The 21,896-nt window shown below is 38.4% G+C and overlaps 1 protein-coding gene across 1 annotated transcript; it reads right to left on the bottom strand.

The window, feature by feature from the left end:
• Positions 1–4,305: 4,305 nt before the first annotated feature.
• LOC110788424 (U-box domain-containing protein 11) lies at positions 4,306–8,883 on the bottom strand. Its single transcript, XM_021993063.2, has 4 exons — positions 8,362–8,883; positions 7,748–7,864; positions 7,231–7,662; positions 4,306–5,649 (listed from the first exon to the last, which is right to left on the bottom strand). Exons 1-4 carry the CDS (start codon positions 8,701–8,703, stop codon positions 4,576–4,578), a joined length of 1,965 nt encoding a protein of 654 aa, XP_021848755.2. The 5' UTR covers positions 8,704–8,883; the 3' UTR covers positions 4,306–4,575.
• Between the last annotated feature and the right edge of the window lie 13,013 nt (positions 8,884–21,896).

Raw genomic sequence — 21,896 nt, 5'->3', positions numbered from 1 at the left:
CAGAAAGGGAAATTCTCCATTAAATTGATGTATAAACATCTCCTTGGTGTTCATGACAAAGTTCCCTGGAAAAGAGTGGTCTGTAATAATAAAGCTTCCCCTAAGAGTGTGTTTATCACTTGGCTTGCACTGTGGAACAGACTTCCCACCAGAGATAGGCTGCTAGCTTGGAAGATTGTCACTGCTAACAGTTGTCCACTTTGCTCAACCATGCCTGAATCTACTGGTCACCTATTTTTTGAGTGCTCATATTCTGCTGCTGTGTGGGGAAAGATCCTTCAACAGTTGCAGTTTCACAGAAATCCTGCTCCATTTGATCAGGAACTTGCTTGGATATTGAAAGCTACTAAAAGAACTGGTGATAGATATAAATTGCTGTTGATGTTCTTCTCTGAAAGTGTTTATGGCATTTGGCTTCAGAGAAATGAGATGGTGTTTAACCAACAATGCAGAAGCCCTGCTGATTTAGTGCATGATATCCAGTTTAGGGTGGCTTGTAGGGCCACTGACAGTCAGAAGCTGCTATGCTGAGTTTGTGTTAGAGGTGTCCTTTTTTGCTAGTGTTTAGCTTTGTGCTTGTTGTTTTTGGTGTTCTGGTGGCTTGTGCCTAACACTGTGCTAGTTCTTTTACTAGCCCTCTCCTTTTGGTAATAAAATAACTTTATTTGCCAAAAAAAAATAATAATAAATAATAATAATAATAATAATAATAATAATAATAATAATAAAATATAATATAGTATAATAATAATAATAATAATAAATAATAAATAATAAATAATAATAAAATATTAATAATAAATAATAATAAAAACAATAAGAAATAAATAATAATAATCATAATAATAATAATAATAATAAATAATAATAATTAATAATTAATAATTAATAATTAATAATTAAATAATTATTCTTATATTATTATTCTTCTTCTTCTTAATATTATTATTATTCTTATTATTATCATTCTCATTATTATTATTAGTGAAATATTACTATTATGATTATAAATAACCTGAACCGATAAGAACCCAAATTCGGCGAAAATTGACCCATTACATTCAAACCCGGTTTACCCGATCTGACATGAAGATGACAGATATGATTCTCAAATCCGTTTAAACCCACCCCCTTTTCAGCTCGTTCCCGTTTAAACCCGTACACGTTAATACCCGAAACCGTTTCAACCCGTTCCCGTTTAATCCAGGATCTGTTAAAACCCGAACCTGTTTCAACTCATACCCGTTAAATCCTAAACCCGTTAAAATCTGAACCCGTTTCCAAATGTACCCATAAAAACCCGAACACGTTAAAATCCGAACCCGTTTCAACCCGTACGGTCGTACCCGTAAAAATCTGAAAACGTTATTTATTCTTATTAAATATTATTTTTATATATATATTATTAATTATTATTATTATTATTATTATTAATTATTAGTTTTTATTATTATTATTATTATTATTATTATTATTATTATTATTATTATTTTATTATTATTATTTATTATTAATATTATTTATTATTTATTTTTATTTATTTTTATTTATTTTTATTATTTATTTTATTTATTTTAATGATTTTTTTATTGTTATTAATAATAAACATTATTATTATTTTTATTTATTTTAATTGTTATTTTAATTATTTTTATTTATTTATTATTATTATTATTATCATAGTAATAATTATTATTATTTTAATTTATTAATTTAATTAATATTAATTTAATTATTTAAGTTCCAATACGTTCAGATAAGTTCAGAGAAGTTCAGATCAGATAAGTTCAGGTCAAATAAGTTGAACAGAACGCACCCTAAGTACAAAGATGCAAAAGTAATGTGGTAGCAGATGCATTGTCTAGGAGGAGCTATTTGTTAGCTATGGTTGATGCTAGAGTACTTGGGTATGAACTCGTCAAGGCTTTATATAAGGATGATCTGGTGTTTGCTAAGGAGTTAGAGAAGCCTAGTCATGACTACTCTGTCCAAGAGGGGTTTTTGTTCAAAGGTAATAAGTAATGCATCCCTAGTTGTGGCATGAGGGAGTTGCTCGTGAGGGAGGTGCATAGTGGAGGGTTGGCTGATCATTTTGGTGCTCATAAAATCGTGGATATTTTGAGGGAGCATTTCTATTGGCCGTGTATGATCAAGGATGTTTCTAGGTGTGCTAGTTGTCAAAGAGCCAAAAGTACTTTTCATAAGGGTTTGTACACGCCTTTACCAGTTCCAAACATGCCTTGGGAGAGTGTAAGTATGGATTTCATAGTATGATTGCCTAGAACTCAAAGGGGAAAGGATTCTATTATGGTTGTGGTGGATCGTTTCTCAAAGATGGCTCACTTTGTTTCCATGCACAAAACTGATGATGCGCAACATGTGGCTGATTTGTACTTTAGAGAGATTGTGAGGTTACATGGTGTTCCTAGGAGTATAGTCCCAGATAGGGATTCCAAGTTTTTGAGCCATTTTTGGAAATCTCTTTGGAAGCATGTTGGTACGAAGTTATTTTTAGCACTTCTCATCATCCTCAAACAGATGGGCAGACGGAGGTGACTAATAGGACTTTGGGGACTTAATTGCGTGGATGGGTAAGTAAGACTCAAAATGATTGGGACGTGAAGCTATGTCATGCTGAATTTGCCTACAATCGATCACATTCTACAACAACTGCTCGTTCTCCATTCGAGGTAGTGTATGGTATAAATCCTTTTGTGCCTATTGATTTGTTATCTTTTCCTAGAGGTGATCTCGTTCGCGTGAATTCAAAGAAGAGACTTGAAGTTTTTCAGAAGACATGTGACCAAGTGAAGGCTAAAATTGAGAATATGAATCAACAATACAAGGAAAGAGCTAATAAGCATCGAAAACAAGCTGTGTTTCAACCTGGTGACTTAGTATTGGTTCATCTAAGGAAGGAAAGGTTTCCTGGAAAAAGAAAGAATAAGTTGATGCCTAGGGTTGATGGTCCATTCAAGGTATTGGAACGCTTTGGTGATAGTGCATATAAGGTTGATTTGCCAGATGACTTTGGTTGGGTTAGTGCTACATTCAACATTGGTGATCTTTCTCCTTATTATGATGATGAGAATTTGAGGGCAAATTCTTTTGAAGAGGGGGAGAATGATGTGGATTCAAAGGCATTTGTGCAAGAATAACCAGTTACCTTGGTGTTGGATACTATGGGGTTCAACTTGTTTGCTTCTAAACAAGAGTTTCTAACTTGTATTACTTGTAGTGTCGACAATGCATGAGAAGTGGAGAAATGGAGGTTTGGAAGACATTCCTAGTTCTGTTAGGAATGATAGTTAGCATATGATAACATGCTTAGTTGAGTTCCATGAGGACTCTTCATATCCTAGTTGTTTTGGGTTTTGATTTATGTATTGTTAAGATCGAGTTTTATTTGATATATGACTTAGGGACTTGTCCTAAGCATATTAGTAGTTGTTATGGTTTCTCTTTTATGTTTTCTAGTCCTAGTATAATTAGGTATTTGTAATGCCTATATAAGGTTTTTATTTCAGTCATTAATAAGGATATATAGTTCCGTTTATATTCTTTTGTTAGTTATTACTTACAAACCATTGAATTTAATTCAGGAGTGAATTGAGTCTTGTGATTGATTAGTTAAGTTAGGAGTGATTTAATTGAATCAAGATCCTATTTGAGAGTTCAGGACTGTTCAATCAAATAGTTTTATACTTCGATCGTTCGAGTGTTCATAAACAATTCAACCAAGAAACCATCAAGAACTCATCCTTCTTTCAAGATTCTTGGTTTTTGAAAACTCTACTAAAGTGTGGATCCACGTCCACATCAACAGTTCTGTTTTTTACATGATTTGTACGCATTGGTTCTGATCTAAAATATAAATTCTCATTTGTACATGATCTGTACAGATCAGTTCTAATATGGACAAATCAGTTATGTGAATATGAATATTTTGTGAATGTTTCATTATTATGCCTTAAACGGTAGATTACAATCAAACCACCACCACCAACAATAACAAAAATAATATTAAATAATAATAATAATAATTATTATTATTATTATTATTATCTGATGCGAACTTATTTTTTTTATCTGGTCTGATCTAGTCTAATCTAATGCAGTCTAAAATAAGTAATAAGATACTGAAATAAAGTGAAGTAAACAAGACCCGTGTGTGATGGTGTAGTACACACCTCCAGATTGCCAGCTTCTGTGAGTGTCATTACAATCAAGTTAAGTTAAATCCTTACATTAAAAAGGTAAGTAGACAAGCACCATCGAATTCTATTAAACAGAGAACGCAAATAATAAAGAGTAAAAAAAATGTATCTACAATTATTGATTAAAAGATGAAAGCAATAGCTTCGTATAACAAATGATTACAAAATAACAGATGAATTGAATTTCCTTCACAGCGTCACCTGAGTAAAAAGGAGTAAATACAAATACAACAGCAAGAGAATAGCTTTTCATTCTCATGCATAGAGCTCACACTTTCGACATCCCGACTCAAACCCTGTATTAATTGACAACAACAAAGAAAGGAACAAAATGAGGTTGCAAAAGACACAACACAACCTAATGCTGTTCCTGCAGCTTTCTTAACAATTCCAATAATGAAGTGGCTTTTCTTTTTGCTCTCTCAGTACCACTCTTAGTAATTTCTGTTAAAGGAATGGCAGCACCTAGCCTACTCAAACTCCCAAGATTCTCCATATCTCTCTTACACAACGCAAGCAGAATCGCAGCAGCGTTCTCCTTGTTCCTTGGGAGACCTGTTCTTAAAAGATCAATCAAAACAGGTATAGTGCATGCCTTAACAATGATGATCTTAGCTTCTTGGTGACCAGCAAGAACAGAAAGTATTGTCAAAGCTTCATCAACCATTGTACCATTGGAATCTGTTAGCATCTTCATCAATGGAGAAATGATACCAGCTCTCACAGCCCTGCCTTTATTACCCTGATATATGCACAAATTGAAAAGTGCTGTAGCAGCATCTTTCTTTCCTCTGGGACTTCCATTTTGGAGCAGTTCTACCAATGCTGGTATCGCTCCTGAAGCACCAATTATTATTTTGTTTTCATCTGCAAGCGACAAGCTAAAAAGGGTAGCCGCTGCATTCTCCCTCGCTTCCATACTCCCATTTCGGAGGACTTGAACGATGGACGGGATTGCCCCCGCAAGCATTATTAGTTCCTTGTTATTTTCATAAATAGAGAGGTTGAGAATGGATGTAACTGCATTCTCTTGGGTTAGTGCATCATCATTTGTTAATAGGTTTACAAGGACAGGTATAGCTCCTGCTTCTGCTATCAGTATTCTGTTATCTGTACTTCGTTTAGAAAGGGACCGGATTTCTGTAACTGCGCCTCTGCGGTCCTCCACTGACCTGCTAGACAGTTTACGCACAATGGCCTGAATCGCTGCAATATCTCCACTTACATCAACGAATGATCCATCACTCTTCTTAATTTTACCAGTCATTAAGGCAGTTGGCTGCTCAATGTTGTGCTTAGCACACCATTGATAAATCAAGCTTCTTAAAACATAGTTCGGTGTCAAAGTTAAGTGTTGGAGCTTTTGCTGAGTTTTTGGACACGTCATATTACCAGAATCAATCCATCTTTGTATGTAAGAGCGCTCATACGTCTGTAAGTAAATAATCATAAATTAAACCAGAAGTCCAAAAGAAGTTAAATGCAGGGATGAGCTAGAACAGAGGGGCGCAGGGGATAACAGGGATCCCATTCCTTTTTTAAGATTATTATTGAGTATGATCGAGGGCTATGTTTCTCAGACTTGGCGAGAACGCTGAGAAGGGTCCGACATGGACTGAGGGATGGGGGGAGAGTAATCTAAAAACCCTCATAGGCTTCATTAGACCCCTTAGAGAGGAGAGACAAGGAGGGTTTCTGGAAACCTCTACCCTCTTTCCCCAAAATAGTTAATCTAGGTTGGAGAGAAAGCAAGTTAATTAGATCCATAAAATAAAAGAGATCAGTGAAGCCTCATTTAGTTTTAGTTGTAGTTTTGGGAGAGAATAAGCCTCTTGAAACCTTGAATGTCGTTTACTGATGTACATATTATGTGATTCTCAATTTGTCTATCAAATCCATCTTCTTCTTCCTTTATCTTCTACCAAAATTTCAGTTCATTACAAAGGCATAAAAACCCTATGGTATGTCAGTTAAGTATACTTTTCCTTCCAGGGACCAAGAAAGCACAAGAAACCCATGACAATTTTAATATGGAGTAATAATTTTTTTGTAAACAAAATTCACCCTTAAGGAACTGTTTGGTTTGGAATAAAACGTTTTCCTGGAAAGTGATTATTCCCTTTTCAATCATTTTACATTGTTTGTTATAACAAGGGTTTAAACAATTTTCCAATAACTCTCCCAAGGGTTTGAAAGGAAGGGAATCACTTTTCCACTCTTCCTCCTAACCTCCCTTTTTTCTCTTCCTATCAATCCTTAGTTCCTTACCCATCTACTCCTATTTTCCTTTTTTCTATGATATTTTGTGTAAGGAACGAAACAAAACTATTTTGGAATTTTGTTTTGAAAACCATTTTTCACTAAAAACGTTTTCCACCAAACCAAATATAGCATAAATGAGTTACAAATTCACTATTCACAAAATGAGCCCTAAATACCAAAAAGAAAAAAATTGTAGGAAACCATCCTTAGGTAATGATAGGCCATAATATTCAGGTAAGCAACAAAAGCCAAACAAACTTCACCATCTAGATGAGAGTACACTCATAACTTCACCAGCAAGCTTTGCAATTTCCGGACTCTTTTGGAAATTATATTAGGCTACTATGGCCCTGAAATCTCATGTGTGATCGTCTTATAAACAATTAAATATGAAGAGGAATTCTCAAAATAAGAGTCAAATTGAGAGGGATTGTAAATTTGGTAGAATGGCCGGTTGTGCAAGCTAAGCTAAATGTGGTGCTTATTGTGATGAAGAAAGTAATCATTCAACTAATTTAATGAGTTGTGGTTGAGAAAGCTAAGGGTGCATTCTGTGATGTGCTGTGGGAAGATGTTGAAGGAGGAAGAAAATAAAGTTAACTGAAAGTGTGGTTTCCTACTTTTAATAACTGATGGATGGTTTTGTAAAGTGACTCCCTACTTGGCTACTTGGGTGTTTTTTTTAATAAAACACCTTGGTTCAATTGAAGCTGAAACATGTATAGTTAGTGATGACAGTTAGGACAATTACCTGTCCTGTAGAGACAATAACAGGATCTCTCATGATTTCAAGAGAAATCGGACAGAGGAAATCTTCAGGAATGGACACAGTTTCAGGTTTACTGCTTCCTTGTTGAGATTCGCCAGTAGATTCATCTTCAACCTCAACCCCATTAGATGCACAAACGGCAGCTGACGTGGAGGAAAGTTCCACTCTTTGTGAGACATCATGGGAATCACTTGTTGACGAATTCCCTTGCAGGCCATTCTTGACATTCCTCTTGAATTCTTGATCAATGTTACCTATATTACCTAAATGCAAACAATCAAAGCCTTTGTTGCCTGATTGCAGCAGTTCCAGTTCATTAAGTAGAGGCTGAGATGTAGCACGACTTATTTTGCTAGAATTGGGAGGACCGTATCTTTCAGTCGCTCTTTTCAGCTGTGCTCTAACCAATTCAACCTACAAAATCATACGACATCAAACCCCAAAATCGTTTGATACATACATAAGAACACACAAGGAATATTACGCCAACATTTTTTACCTGCTCCTGAACCTCCTCTGAGACACCAAACTGTTGATAAGGAATGTTTGCTAACGCTTTCTCCAGTTTCCACGTAACACATTGAAACTGAAACGCAACTCTCTTGGTGGCACCGTCCTTCAATAAACATAAATGATGTTCAGATTTCATTCTTGCTATTTTAGAACCAAATACCAGTGACAAGAACTGAAATTTCAGCAATAAATTAGCTACGGATTCCCCAAAGATATATACTTTAATAGCTCACCGAGCAACACTAATCAGAGTATGTTCCACAAAATTCACATTTACCTGAATTACCATCATATCAGTATAAACTAAGACTAAGACTCTTAGATATATCGAAAGAGCGAAAAATGTTAAATGAACAAGGATAACCATCATTCAGGTAATACAATCAACATGGAGGAAATGGATAATTCATAACACACTTTCATGGCAATTTTAATCAGCAGTTGACGATACCCATACATTGAATGCAACAAAATCTGACAATTTAATAAAAGCATCCATATAGCAAAAAGTGTAAATACAGATTACAACCTAACATTAATAACACTAATTTAGAAAATCAAGAAATGAAATGAAAAGAGGTTGATCAGATCTAAACTTACTTCATTGGGATCGAAGGTGGAAGCAGCCAAAAGGAGTCTTCTAGAATCCTGAAGAGAGATAAACAAATCGAAGAAACAAGACGAAGAAGAAGATGTGGAGGAGGAAGAAGATAATGAGAATAAGGAAAGAGAAGAGGAATCACGGATCTCCTCTACCAAATGGGATAATAAAGAAATCCGACGGCCTAGATCAGTGCAATCCTTTTTAAACAAATCGGTGAAACCGCCGTTGCCGGAGATTCTTACGACGTCGGATATTACAAGGTGGAGATTCTCCACCAGCTCGCCATCCATAGGCGGTGGATTATGGAGGTGCAGGTCGGTGATGGTGGTCTCTTCCATTAGCAAAGAGAAGGGTGGAATGGAGAGAGGTGAGGAGAGAGAATAGGAGAGAAGGAGGAGAAGGAGAAGAAGAAGCACATGGTGGGGTCGTGGGTTTAGTGGGGGGAAGGGAAAGAGAATGAGAAGGAAGATGTGATGTTATGAACAGAAGGCTGCCCGAGATTCTCGGGGTGTAACACTGTAATAACAATGGGGAAGATATAGATTTACTTTATTTTTTTATTTATCATTTCTTTAGGAATCACCCTACTTTCGTCTCTTCGGATTTAATACGTAGTACTAGCTGTTATCTTCATGTTGTAAAGTCCAACTCTCAAAATGGTTTTCAAACTTACTTTGGGTGACAAGTTACCTTGTATGTTTTGTTTGGTTCTACTATGATGAGTTCCTACCGTCTTTTACAAGTGGATAAATTTATTGCGGGAGTTTATATAGTACCTCGATCCCAGTTGAAGGTTTTTTCAATACCCAAAATCTTGAACTCGAGACCTTGTTAGAGTAAGAAACCTTTAACCAACCTCTGTTGGTATACAAGTAACCTCAGTTCGTGAAGGTCAAATTGTCAATGTATTATACTTTGTATAACTTTATACGTCAATTTCTTATGTAAAACTTTCCCGTCAAAAACATATTTCTAAAAAATATATATACTTTACTTTTTTCCTAATGATTTATATATATATATATATATATATATATATATATATATATATATATATATATGACCAGGTTCTGGTGAGAACCTCTCCTAGGACGAGAACTTCCTTATAATGAGAACCTCTAATAATCGTTGGATTAAAAGAAAATAGACGGCTAAGATCAGATCCTGTGAGTTCCTTTCTTCCTCTCGATTGAACTGACACTTTCTCTTCTTCAACCCTCACGTTGATCTCTCTCTCTCCTCAATCAATTTCTCTCTCCTCACCGAGTTTCAAACCCACTCATCTCTCTCCTCAACGGATTTACTTCAAAATACACATGAAAATCTAAAATTAAGTGATAATCCCGCCAAGAATTACAGAGATTTTGAGGTAATTTTACATTATTTCGATTTTGTTATTTTTATTATTTTTTTAGGTCAAATTTCTGCTATGTTTGCTCAAATTTCTGCTAATTTTGTTCAACTATCTGCGAATTTTGCTCAAATTTTTGCAAATTAACATCATTTTAATCCTACTGTTTTAAAGAATTTGCAGCTTGAAAATTGCATTTTCTGGTGCTGGAGCTTCGCTTTTTCGGCGACTGAACTTCTAAGGTAATTAACCTAATTTTTGTTTACTTTTGAAGATATTTTGTTTACTTCTCATTATATTAAGTGTAATTTTAAAGCAATGTTTTGTTTACTTTTGAATTTGATTGTGAGTTGATAATCAGTTTTGGTTCTGGAATTAGCTGATTTATAAACTGTTTTAGAGAAAATTTGTGTGTATAACTGGAATTAGCTGCTTTAGAAGCTGCTGTAGAGAAATTTTGTTTGTGTTGTTCAGTTGAGGTCAGTTATTAGGCAAGAAAGTTTAGGCATCAGCTTAATTTTCCAAATAGTATTTTCAGGAATCTCCTCCTTTTATTTTCATCACAACAATAACCTGTTGTTCAGTTAGCTGGTTAATTTCCATCCTTGCTATGAAATTCCCAATTGGTCCAATCAAGTCCACCACACCATCCTTCTTCCTCGTGTGCACCTTTACATTCAGCTCGGGTGCAACTTCCTCGATGGTGACAATTGATCCATCCTCTAACAAAGCTGATAAGAACTTCTCATTGTCCTCCAAAAGGGTTGTAATTCTGGTTGAACAAGCCTGACAAGTCAAGTCCTGAAGTGAAGGTGATCAAGTCAATATCAGATGTATTCTTCTGAATAGACTTTCCGTCTTGCTGGTATTTTTTTTGGCTGCTTGTGCTTCTATGTTGCCTGCGCAATTCATTGAGAGTGATGCAACCATCTAAATATGCTGTTTTTATCTGCATTCTGTTGCGGTATTGTTTTTATCTGCATTCTGTTGCGGTATTTCAGCAGGTGGTTTTGGGTTTGGTTGGGTCTGACTATGGGGTTCAGGTGCTAGTTTGCAGCTTGTTTATGGTGTTGTGATAAATCTGATGTTGGTGTAGGTTGTTAGTCAAGCTCAAAGATCTGGTCAATGTGAGCAGTCAGTTGTGCCATTGTTGACCTTCGTTGACTTTGCCGTTGGTTTGTTTTTTTGCGCTTTCTTGCTAGGTCTTTGTGCTTGTTTGTTGGCAGGATTGTTATCTTTAGTTGTTGGTTTTTTTGGTGGATGATTTTCCCACTTGTGTACATACATTCTCTCTAAAAGTAAACTAAATATCTCTTATAGTAAATTAAATCTCTCTAAAAGTAAAATAAAAGATAATGGAACTTTGATTTTAATTTTTTTTGTAAATATAAAGTCGAAACCTATTAGCTCAAATGGTAGAGCAATGTGCCATTGCACATGGGTGTAGATTCAAATCCTACATAGGTTGACGATTACTACGTGTAAAAGTCTTATCGTATTCTTCTATTATTGAAAAAGTAGATCAAAATTTGAGAAAAGTAAATGAATTTGTCTAAGAAGTAAATTCATTAAGCTAATTATGAATTCGTATAAGCTTTTTCCATAAATGGCATATTTCACATCTTAATTGTGATTCTAAGCTTTGAGTTGATTTACCTTGTATACATGATGAATATCGAACTTTGTGAAGGAAGGAAAAATGGGAAAGTTCTACAAGTTTGAGAAAAAGTAAACTAAATCTCTCTAATAGTAAACTAAATCCCTTTAAAAGTAAATAAAACAACAATGAAACTTCAATTGTAATTTCAAAAGTATATACTAAGAAGTAAATAATATAAACTCAAAAGTAAATCATAATAATACAAAAGTAAATAAACTAAACTCAAAGGTAAATGAACTAAACTCAAAAGCAAACTCACTAGTCCGAAGATGAAAAAAGAGGCAAAAAGTACCTGATTCCTAACTGCAGATTGAGCATAAGTTCAAAGTTTTTATGACCTCTAGTTATAGTTTCTCCTTGTTTCTTCCCTACTTTTGGTATCCTTAATGGTTTCCCTGGAGTCCCTGTTCCCCTAAAACTGGCGCCATTATCAAGACTTCTTAGACCATCCAAATCCCCATCTCTTCCACTATCTGAATTCCTTCTATGACTACCTTCACTTGAAAATCTTCCTTCTGAATCCAACATGTGTCTGTGAGGGGGTCGAAAAAGCACGAGGCTAATGCGTGACCTTGTCCCTCGTGGGTGTGACGATTCTTTTTATTCAATCAAGTGTAATTGGATTTCCTGTGAGTTTACACCCAATTGACTAGTAATATAGGAGTCGCCATTCAGTTTTTAACGACAATGAGAAAAACTGACAAAACCCGGTTATCGTGACATAAAGGGAGTGCAATTATGTTTGACCACGACGGCCGTAGGTTCCCTTGTGATCCCTGGTGTGGGGATCTCTCAACATACACCCGCAAGGTAGAGATTGAGGGTTCGGGGGACTGTAACTACCGAGAGGAGTACTCGCTCGTCGATAACTCCAGAGGCAGGATATCCTTACTAGCTCAGCATAAATAATTGAAGGGACATGCGTTAACTATTAAACTAATCTGAGTTGATTTTAGCAATATGCAACATATAATACTAGATCGATCGCGATCATCTGATTTAAATAGCATTAAGGGACCTAGCATGATAATCCAATTTCCCAAAAATATTATATTTGTTAGGCGTGATAGAACAATCAGATTTAGTTGGTTTAACAGTTCATAAAAAGGGCGAGGAAAGCAATTAAATCATCGAAAAGGGACACATTACGACGCACCCTTGAGAGGTGTGTCACGGTTCTCAGAAAACTAACCACTTTGACTTTGTTATTTCTCCTTTTTATTTAACGAATCTCAAATTATGGGACAGGATACGTTCTGTTCGATTTATGGATCGATTGCGACAGAACGCGTGAACAATTTCGCAGCGAGAGGCTTAGGCTAAGGGTTGGAGTCAATACTCAGAATATGAATTGTGTGTTGTGTGTTCCCCTTCACGTCGAACTTAAGGGTCTATTTATAGGAAAGATTTCGTAGAAAGATAGAATTGCAGAGTTCTAATCCACGAAGAATTAGGAAAAAACACGTACCCAGGTAATTCCAGCGCCCAGGCCTGGGCGCCGAAGATTTCGGCGCCCAGAGCCAGGCGTTGAAAATAGGGTCTGGGCTGTTTTCTTAGTCAGATTTGGATTCCTGAAATCCGTAGTGTTTGAGACTTAATCGAGTCTTTTAGTGCGCATGAATTTCATGACGGAATGCGTCTGGGCCCGTTAGGAACTCTAGGCTCGTTAGGATTTTAATTAATAGGTAACTCTTATTTCCGAATCATATTAGGAATAGGATTCTCGCAGTTTTCTATCTCATTTAGGATTTATGTTGGAGTGCAACACCTAATTCTGACAAGTTTCTATCTTTTATGACTTGCCACTTTTAACAGCTGCCCATTACGGCAGTTACTATTTTTAGCAGGTTTCCATAAATAGCAGGTTTCTATAAATAGGAGGTTTCGGGTGAAACGAGAAGGGGAATTGAAATTCGTTATTTTTATAGGAGATGCGTTGTCAAGTGGAGATTTATGCTTTCATCATCGAACCTTTCCCTTTCGAGAATGGGGACAAAAGTAGGTGTCTACAGTTAGCCCCCACTTTGACTGAGTCTTGGAGTAAGACGATGGTCAAAGTACTAGACGGAGTGCGTCACACAAGCCATGGTGTATGTGACCTGTTTTGCGAGGGTCTCACGAGCCCCCGAGTGATAACATTTGACTTAAGGGTCATCACTTGAAATGTCGACATATCCCTCACGTGTCATTGGGATTTGTCAACGGATAGTATAGAATACTCCCTCACTTTGTCATTGGAAGTATCTAAAGAGGCGTAGAAACTCCCTCACTTTGTCATTGGGAGTAGCTACAGATGTTTTCGAAATCAAAGCTATAAAGTGTTATTGGGCCTGGCCAAGCCCAATCACGAGGTAAAAATGTTTTTTTTAAAGATTCTCATTTTCAGGGTTAGCTAAACGAGAAAACCCCCTTGTTTTTATGGGACGTAAAACGAAGGAAAATCCAGCACATCGTTCTTTTTTGGAAAAACGGAAAACCAATCTTTTAAATTTTGGAAAAAAAGGGAAAACTACTCACATCGTTCTTTTTTGGAAAACGGAAAACCAATAACTACTCACATCGCTCTTTTTTGGAAAAAACGGAAAACCAAAAGCTACTCACATCGTTTTTGGAAAAAACGGAAAACCAAAGGTACTCACATCATTTTTGGGAAAAACGGAAAACCAAAGGCTACTCACATCGTTTTTGGGAAAAACGGAAAACCAAAGAGAGTTATCGCTGCAGCGACTAAGGACCTGCGCGGTTAGCGACTCAGACCCCGCCGGCTAAAGATGGCGAGCCTGTCCGCTAAGGGCGGACACCTCGTCCGATAGAAGTGGACGAATCTGTTTTGAAATTTGTTTGTGTTTATTTATTTTTTTGAAAATAAGGACCTATGTGGTTTGCGCCGTAGACCCTGCCGGCTGAAGATGGCGAGCCTATTTTATGAAGATTCTATTTTTTGAAAACTGAGGATCTGCGCGGCTAGTGACGCAGACCCCGCCCGCTGAAGGTGAGTGAGTCCTGTCCGCTGAGGGTGGACGTCCCTGAATTCGTTTTCCTATTTGGAACTCGCGCGGTTCGTGGCGCGATCTTGCCCGATTGAGGTGGGCAAGTCCCTATTTCATTCGTTCTCGTGATTTCTTTGAGAATTTCTTTTCTTATTCATTCTTGCAAAAGCGAATTCTTTCGAGGGATGCTCGGATTTAGTTGTAACCTGAACGTGGGTTGACAACGGGTTTAGACGGACCTTTGTCTTGCGACCGTCTGCTTTTGTGGTTTTGAGCTAGTCTTTACGGCTCGATTTTTGGCCACTACTTGGTCTTTGATCAGATGACCATGCACAAGTGTCAATGACGACCTTTTTCTGAGGTCGAACCTGCTTTTTTTTGAGATATCTAAACATGAGATGGTGTATGGCGTAGTCCGGGAATGTGATTTTGATTGTGCGCTCCTTGTTGGAGTATATTTTTTCGCGAGCCCCCAAGCACTGGGGCTCGTCGGTCGTTTCTCGTATCTTGTAATCATGTTTGGGGTCATGCTCGTATGTGCGAGCGACCTTTTATAGTAGTGTGCTACTTTAGCGAAGCCGTGGAGTGCGACTTCAGTTTTCAGGCGACATCTGCTTTTAGCTTGGCCCGGATTAATCCTTTGACACACAAACATTTTTTATTTGGAAAACCAACGACTTAACGACACACATTTTTGGTGTTTCGAAGAATGACCATGATATTTATTTTGATTTGAAAAGTGTACATAAGCATTTTCTGAGACAAGTCTAAGTTTCGACCAAGTTTTAATGTTTATATTTGCTTATTCGGGAGCTAAAGGTGCTTTGGGCTTGATCCTACTTGCAATAGGGCCTTGTGTTTAGCAACACGGTTTTAAGTCCTTTCCTGTTCCGCGTTTTGTGAAATCTGGGCCTTGGGCTGCATTTCCGGCGCCCAAGGCTAGGCGTTAAACATTTCGGCGCCCAGCTTCGGGCGCTGAAAGTCCTTTCCTGGCGAATTTTGACTTTCGGATTTCTTAACGCGTTTCCGAATGGGATCAGGATGTCACTTGATGCGTTCAACTATATATAGGGGCTAGATACGTTCCTATTTTCCACCACTCTCAATTTATTTCTCTCTTTTTTGCTGTGTTTTAATTACTCATTGCTTTTGCCATGTCGATCCCTACTTTCTCACTCCAACGGATTGTTAGGCGTTGGCTACGGGCCCTTACTCCCACAGAAAAAGCTTTGTTAAAAGAATACCACTTAGAGGCACTTTTAGGCTTACAACAAATTAATATTGATTATAACTTTCTGCATGCTGCCCTAAGCTTTTGGGACTCCGATCATCATGTTTTTGCCTTTCGGGGCAACGAAATATGTCCTTTGCCAGATGAATTTGCTGCGATCCTTGGTTATCCTACTAATGCTGCTCCTGTTACCCCTGGCATTATTGAAGAGGGTAAAACAACCATAGGGGCTTTCTTAGGACTAGATGATAACATGTTTGCTGAAATTGTTGTAGGTGACGAGGTTAACTTGGCAAAACTTGTAAAACATCACTTTAGGCCAAGTAAGAATATGACCGAACAGAAATTGAATATTCGTGCCCTTGTATTTTGCTTGTTGAATCACTATTTGCTGTCGAATAACAATGGCGCGTTCGGTGACATAAGGTTGATCCCCTTGATTAGCCAGATTGAAAGTTGCTATTCTATTATGACGTTGGTTGTTGCCGAGACTTTGCTGAGTGCGAATGAGCTGAAGAAGGATGCCAAATCTGAACATTTTAAGGGAAGCCCCCTATTACTGCAAGTAATCGATTTTTCCTTGCGCACGTATACACGTTTTTTTTTGCGTACACAATGAGTTTCAGCGCCCAGGGCTGGGCGCTGGAATTTTCGGCGCCTGGTCCTTGGCGTTGAAACTGCGCACCAGGAACCGTTTTCTTTTATTATTTTTTTGATCGTGCCCGCTTTTTGCAGATTTGGCTCGTGGAACGGCTTAGACTTTTGGAAGCTCCTGCCGATCCTAAACATTATCGCCCTATAGCCTTGGGTAACCGAAAATACTTGCACCAAGGCCAGGACGAGGCCGAATGGACCTCCTTTTTTACTTATGGCATTTGTTCTATTAAGTGGGTGGTACCATGGTGGGGTTTGACTACTATGACAGGGGGTTCTGATGTATCGGTTTATGTTTCTTTGTTGGGGCTATCTCGTCCCATTTATATTTTCCCTTACCGAGTCATGCGTCAATATGGTTTAAGGCAGACTATCCCTTTTTCTGATACGGTACCACCTAAGGTAGCGGCCTTTTCACAAGCACGGGTTCTAGCGTGGGCTAAGTATTATGATGGTCTCCCGCGTTGGGCCATAGCTACAAATGGCTTTGTGGGTCTTTCTGAAAACTACAAGTTGTGGATGAGCTCCGATGATAAAGATGTGAGGACCGAGGCTCAAAATGGGGAGCCAGCTGAGCTTTTGATACCTCGTATTCATGTTAGGTATGAGGGTCCTGATTCTGCCAAACCTCGTACCTATAGTATTAAGACTGTGAAAGCTCGTCCTGATCGAAAGCGAAAGGAAGTTCCTCCCCGTTCCAGTTTCAGGCCTAAAAAGATGCCTAACATGAAGGGGCCTGCTGTTGTTAAAAGAAATGCAAGCTCTCGCGGAGATCGTCGCCGGAACAATGTATGGGTTAGGAAGGCTCAGCCGCCTGTAGAAACAGTGGCTAGTCTAGTTGATGATAATAATCCTTCTCCCGCCATTGTCTGTGCCCTTGAGGCTGAGCGGGCTATAACTGAGAATGTTTCTGAAGCCTTGGCATCTTTGGAAGTTAGTGTCCAGGAGCCGGTTCTTATGGAGATTGATATTGGGGCAGCGCAGAAGACTGTGGGGGTGGATCCTGCGAACATTGCCCTTTACAAGACTTTATTTGATGATACGGAAGAACTAGAGTAGTGTAGTTCTTGCTAGGGTGTAGGTGCCCTTTATTTATTTCAGTTGTGTTTGTTTTTATTCTTAGCACTTTTGTTTTCCTTCTTATTATTTTTTCAATAAAGGCGTATTTTTATTTTTCATTTTCATTTATTTTGTTTCTCCTCTTTTTTATGTTTTTATATGTCTAACACTTTTTGCACAAAGAATATGTGTGTTTTTTTTTATTGGACCGAATCCTTGGTAAGGATTGCCTACGTATCTTGTCAGAATCAGGTCGCGCGTAGTTCTAGCTTTAGAATAAGTTCTAGTATACCGGATTTCGGTAGATATGCCCTGAGGTGGAAGCATATTACTTAATCGGCCAAATGAGTGAAGTATTATCATTATTTTCATCTTCCGTTTTTTGCCATAAGTCGCGTAAAAATGAAATTCGACTAATTTGTGTGGCTATATTTTTGGTAAGCCTATTTGGATATATACTGTACCCCCCAAGTGTTCGTTATTTTTCCGTTGTGTGCGGATAAAATGACGAGCACTTCTGAAAAGAAAATTTTTGGCAGCCAGAGAGTTTCAACGCCCAGGCTGGGGCGTCAAAGATTTCGGCGCCCAGCCCTGGGCGCTGAAAATGACTTGGGCGGTCAATTTTTGACGCTTTGCTTCACATGTTCTTGCATTTATTTCTTTTTTGTGCCTTGATTTTTTTGCTCGTATTTAAAGTCAATTTTGAGGCTATTTTGGAGGCTTTTTTTACTGTTAGCGTGAAATGCATTTTTGTCCGGATTAATTTTTTCTATTCGTGACTCGAAACAGTTTTGAAAATGGAGTTAGGGTGCGGAAGTTATGAAGACCTTTGTGTAGGCTTTTGAGTGAGTTGAGGTGCGTATTGATGCGGGGGGCGGTGTCTATTTTTTATGAGTTTTTTTCTTGAGCAACCTTTGTATTGTTTGAATTTGATTTCCTTTTGATTTCTTTAGGTTGCATGGATTGATTTTTATGATGACACTGGTTGACCTTTATGTTTTGGGGATATGAATGGGATGGTGCGGTTTATTTTGTGGGTTTCGGGAATTGGTTCCCATGGCACTATTTCAAAACCGAGTGGGCTTTGTTTGTTGGGCCTAGAGTGGGCCGCCTCTTTATTTTTGTATTTTGCAAGTACATTTGGTGTTTATTTAGTGTTAGAATAGAATTTTTAGGAGAAATATTACGCCTTTATTGATTCGGAAAGTAAGGAAAACACACTGAAATAAAACTGACCTATATTCTAAGGGGCCTTAGGACCATCTAAAGTCTCTATTATTTTTTCTACCAATCTAAAGAACTACTAGGCGCTTTTTACTAATGGTGCTCTATGTGGCTCAAGCCTGGGGTTTAGTCTCATAAAACTTCGGTCCTTCACCGGTACTCATCTTGAATTCCATTCCTTTTGCATTGACCCACTGATATGTCTTCACCCATCCGTTCTCGACCTCTTCTAGTGTTGATGCAGGAGAGATTAACCGGGTTGGATCGAAACCTTCATCTTGTAAAGCTAGAGTAGTCATCACAGTCTCGTTCTCCATAGGCCTCGATTCGTTAAACAATGTCCATAGAGTCTGGTTGTCTAATATTTCAGCTGTTTTAGTCTTGGTGAGGTGGGGTGCCTCATCCAAGGTGTGGCAGTCATGGAAAATTTCAAATCCGGGTTTTAGCAAGCCATCCTGAACGAAGGGTTCAGGGAAATCGCAGCATGGGTGTTCTTCTCCTTCCCGAACGAACATCCCGTTAAGGGTTCTTTGATACGGGGGAAGGAGGGTGGTTTGTTTGGCTTTGTTAAGGCGTAGCCTAGACAGGCGGTCTGCAATATCTTCCTCCGTTGGTTCATAGCCTAAGCCAAAGGGAGTAGATTTGTTGGGTAAAGGATGGAATGTGCATTCCTTTTTCCTTATGCCCAATGGGGTTCCTGGGAAATAACCTTGAGCTAGCAGCATTCTAGGGATGACCCGGGATGCATGCGGGTCTAGGAATGCTGGATCATAGTCTTCAATGAACTGGATTGCTTCTTCCATTTGAAACCCGTAAAGGTCGTCTGCAGTTTCGGCCGTTCCAACCATAGTACAACTGATGTCGAGAGGAGGGGCGCGGATTTCTAGTATGTTATTCCAGTAGGAACACGCACAAGAGGGGGGGGGGGTGAATTGTAATTGGAACTTTGGTAAAGTTTCTTGCGGAACTTAGAAACAATCAAGGAACTGAGAATAGAAAAGACAATAACAATAATTGTGAAAACTTCATGACACTAATCAAGAAGAGAATTCCTTTTATTATAGTAATACCTCGATTACGATAATCTCTCAAACACAAGTTCCTCTCAAACTTGTGTTCCTCACAGTAATCTACTCTGATTACAACTCTTTTACTTCTCTCTCTCAGACTTAAACTCTAAGTCTAAACAGGATAACTCTATCCTCACTAATACAAAATACAATTCGTGTTTGGATAACTCTAGATATTAATGATGCTTTTGTGTGGATATAGGGCACTTAGGAACTTTGAATTAACTAGGACACAAACTGTTTTTAGAAAATCTTTGACAATACGTTTTTAGGAAAGCAAGAACTCTTAGAATGTTTGTGTAATTTTTCAGAAAACATACTTTCCCTTTTATAGATTTATCCCTAGGGTTAGTTCCCTTCAAAACCTCAACTGCCAACTGCCAGTGCTTTATTCTTCACGTCCCTTGACTTGAGGAACAAGGGGAAGACCACTTCCCACGTTTCAGCAACAAGGCAGTTAGTGGTTTGACTCAATCAAACCCTAAAAGATTTTCTTCAACAGATTTTATTTGTTTACAAAAACTGTGGCAAATTTTTAGGAAAATAAGTTTTGATAAAATAACATAAAACGTAAATCTATTTTATATTAAAAACTTATTTTTATTTAATTACATGTTTTCATAAAAACTTCTTCCTGTAAAATAAATGACCTAATTAAATCACAAGTTCCTTGAGTACCCTATATATCTTTTGCAAAATTAATATTTACATAAAATTCTAAGTACAGTAGACTACCTAGACTTTTATGTCTTCCTTTTGTCTGGAACTTGCAACTCAGAAGCTTCAGACGTTCCAGCTCAGGAACAATGATGAGTTCCTCTGTGTCTATCAAAGGAACTCGTGGCCATGAGTCTGTAATAGTTCTTGTGAGTATTCGGAACTCTTGATATGTAACTGTGTTGCTCCTCTTGTGACTTCAAACTGGAACAGATACAACTTCCAGCTCTGGAACTCCAGTGGCTGTTCCAAGTGTACATCAGGAACTTCACCATCTGATTCAAGTTCCTATCCTAATAGAAACTTGGGCATTTACCAGTCCAAAGTCATTAGCAACCATAATCAGGAAGTTTGCAATATGTGTGTGTCATCAACCAAAACTTAGGAACAACATAGTATCACCTCGTTATGGTTAAGTTTGACCATTTGGTGCAGGGTAGAAGCCACACCTCCTAAGTCATGGAGCCAAGGTCGCCCCAATAGGAGGTTGAAAGTGGGCTTGATGTCGATTATTTGAAACTCCGTGGTGCGTGCCACAGGCCCGGTTTATATGGTAAGGTTGATTTTTCCCAACACAGGCCTTCGAGAGTTATCATAGGCTCGTACCCCTTGTGTGGAGGTTTGGAAGTCATCGCTTCCTAGTCCCAGGCAATGGGCGGTTCGCAACGGGCAAACGTTAACCGCCGAACCGTTATCTACGAGCGCTAGGGGGATGTTTTGCCCTTTGCATCCAACTACTAGATAGAGGGCTTTGTTATGGGCACCCCCCTCCCTGAGTAAATCTTTGTCAGTGAAAACTATGGCCTTTTCTCCAGCATCTCTCGTGACGTGGTTAACCAATGAGTCAGGTGTGATATCTGTAGGCACTGAGATGAGGTCAAGTGAGCGAATAAGCTTTTCGCGATGTTCTTTTGAGGTACACATGAGATCCCAGATGGTAATTTCAGCCTTGGTTCTTTTCAATTGTTTCAAAAGAGGATTTTCAATGACTTCTGCGACGGTGGTGTGCCGTCCATTCTCAGGAGCTTGTCTGACTGGGATATCGTCCATAGGAGGTGGGCGAATGTCAGGCTGGTATATTCTTCCTGATCTGGTGAGGTTATCAACTTCGGGTTCTTGAGTGGTGGTGTCAATGAGAGCATACCCGGGCCAAGTTTCAGTAAAGGGGTCCTGGCCCGACACTTGAGATAGGTAGATATCTTCAGCATCATCATCCCACACACCGCACACTTCTCTCTCGATTCGATCCATAGGGACCACAACGAGTGGTACACCTTGAGGTGTAATGTACACCGTAGGGTCGAAGTTCTCATTTTCTGGTTGGTCGAGAGAGATGTGACAAGAGCCGAGTGGGCTCTTGTTGTTGTTGGGTTTGCCAACGTTAGGGAGAGGTATCACTTCATCCTCTATCATGTCCTGGATGGTATTCTTTAGGTTCCAGCAGTTTTCAGTGTCATGCCCATTTCCTTGATGGAATTTGCAGTAAGTACCTTCGACCCAATATTTTCTTTTGACAGGAGGGTCACGGGTGGGGCCTATAGGTCTCAACTTTCCTTGATTGGTTAATCTTTCAAA

The sequence above is a fragment of the Spinacia oleracea genome, chromosome 3 (assembly GCF_020520425.1).
Source record: "Spinacia oleracea cultivar Varoflay chromosome 3, BTI_SOV_V1, whole genome shotgun sequence".
NCBI lineage: Eukaryota > Viridiplantae > Streptophyta > Magnoliopsida > Caryophyllales > Amaranthaceae > Spinacia > Spinacia oleracea.
This window is presented reverse-complemented; position numbering and strand designations above follow the sequence as displayed.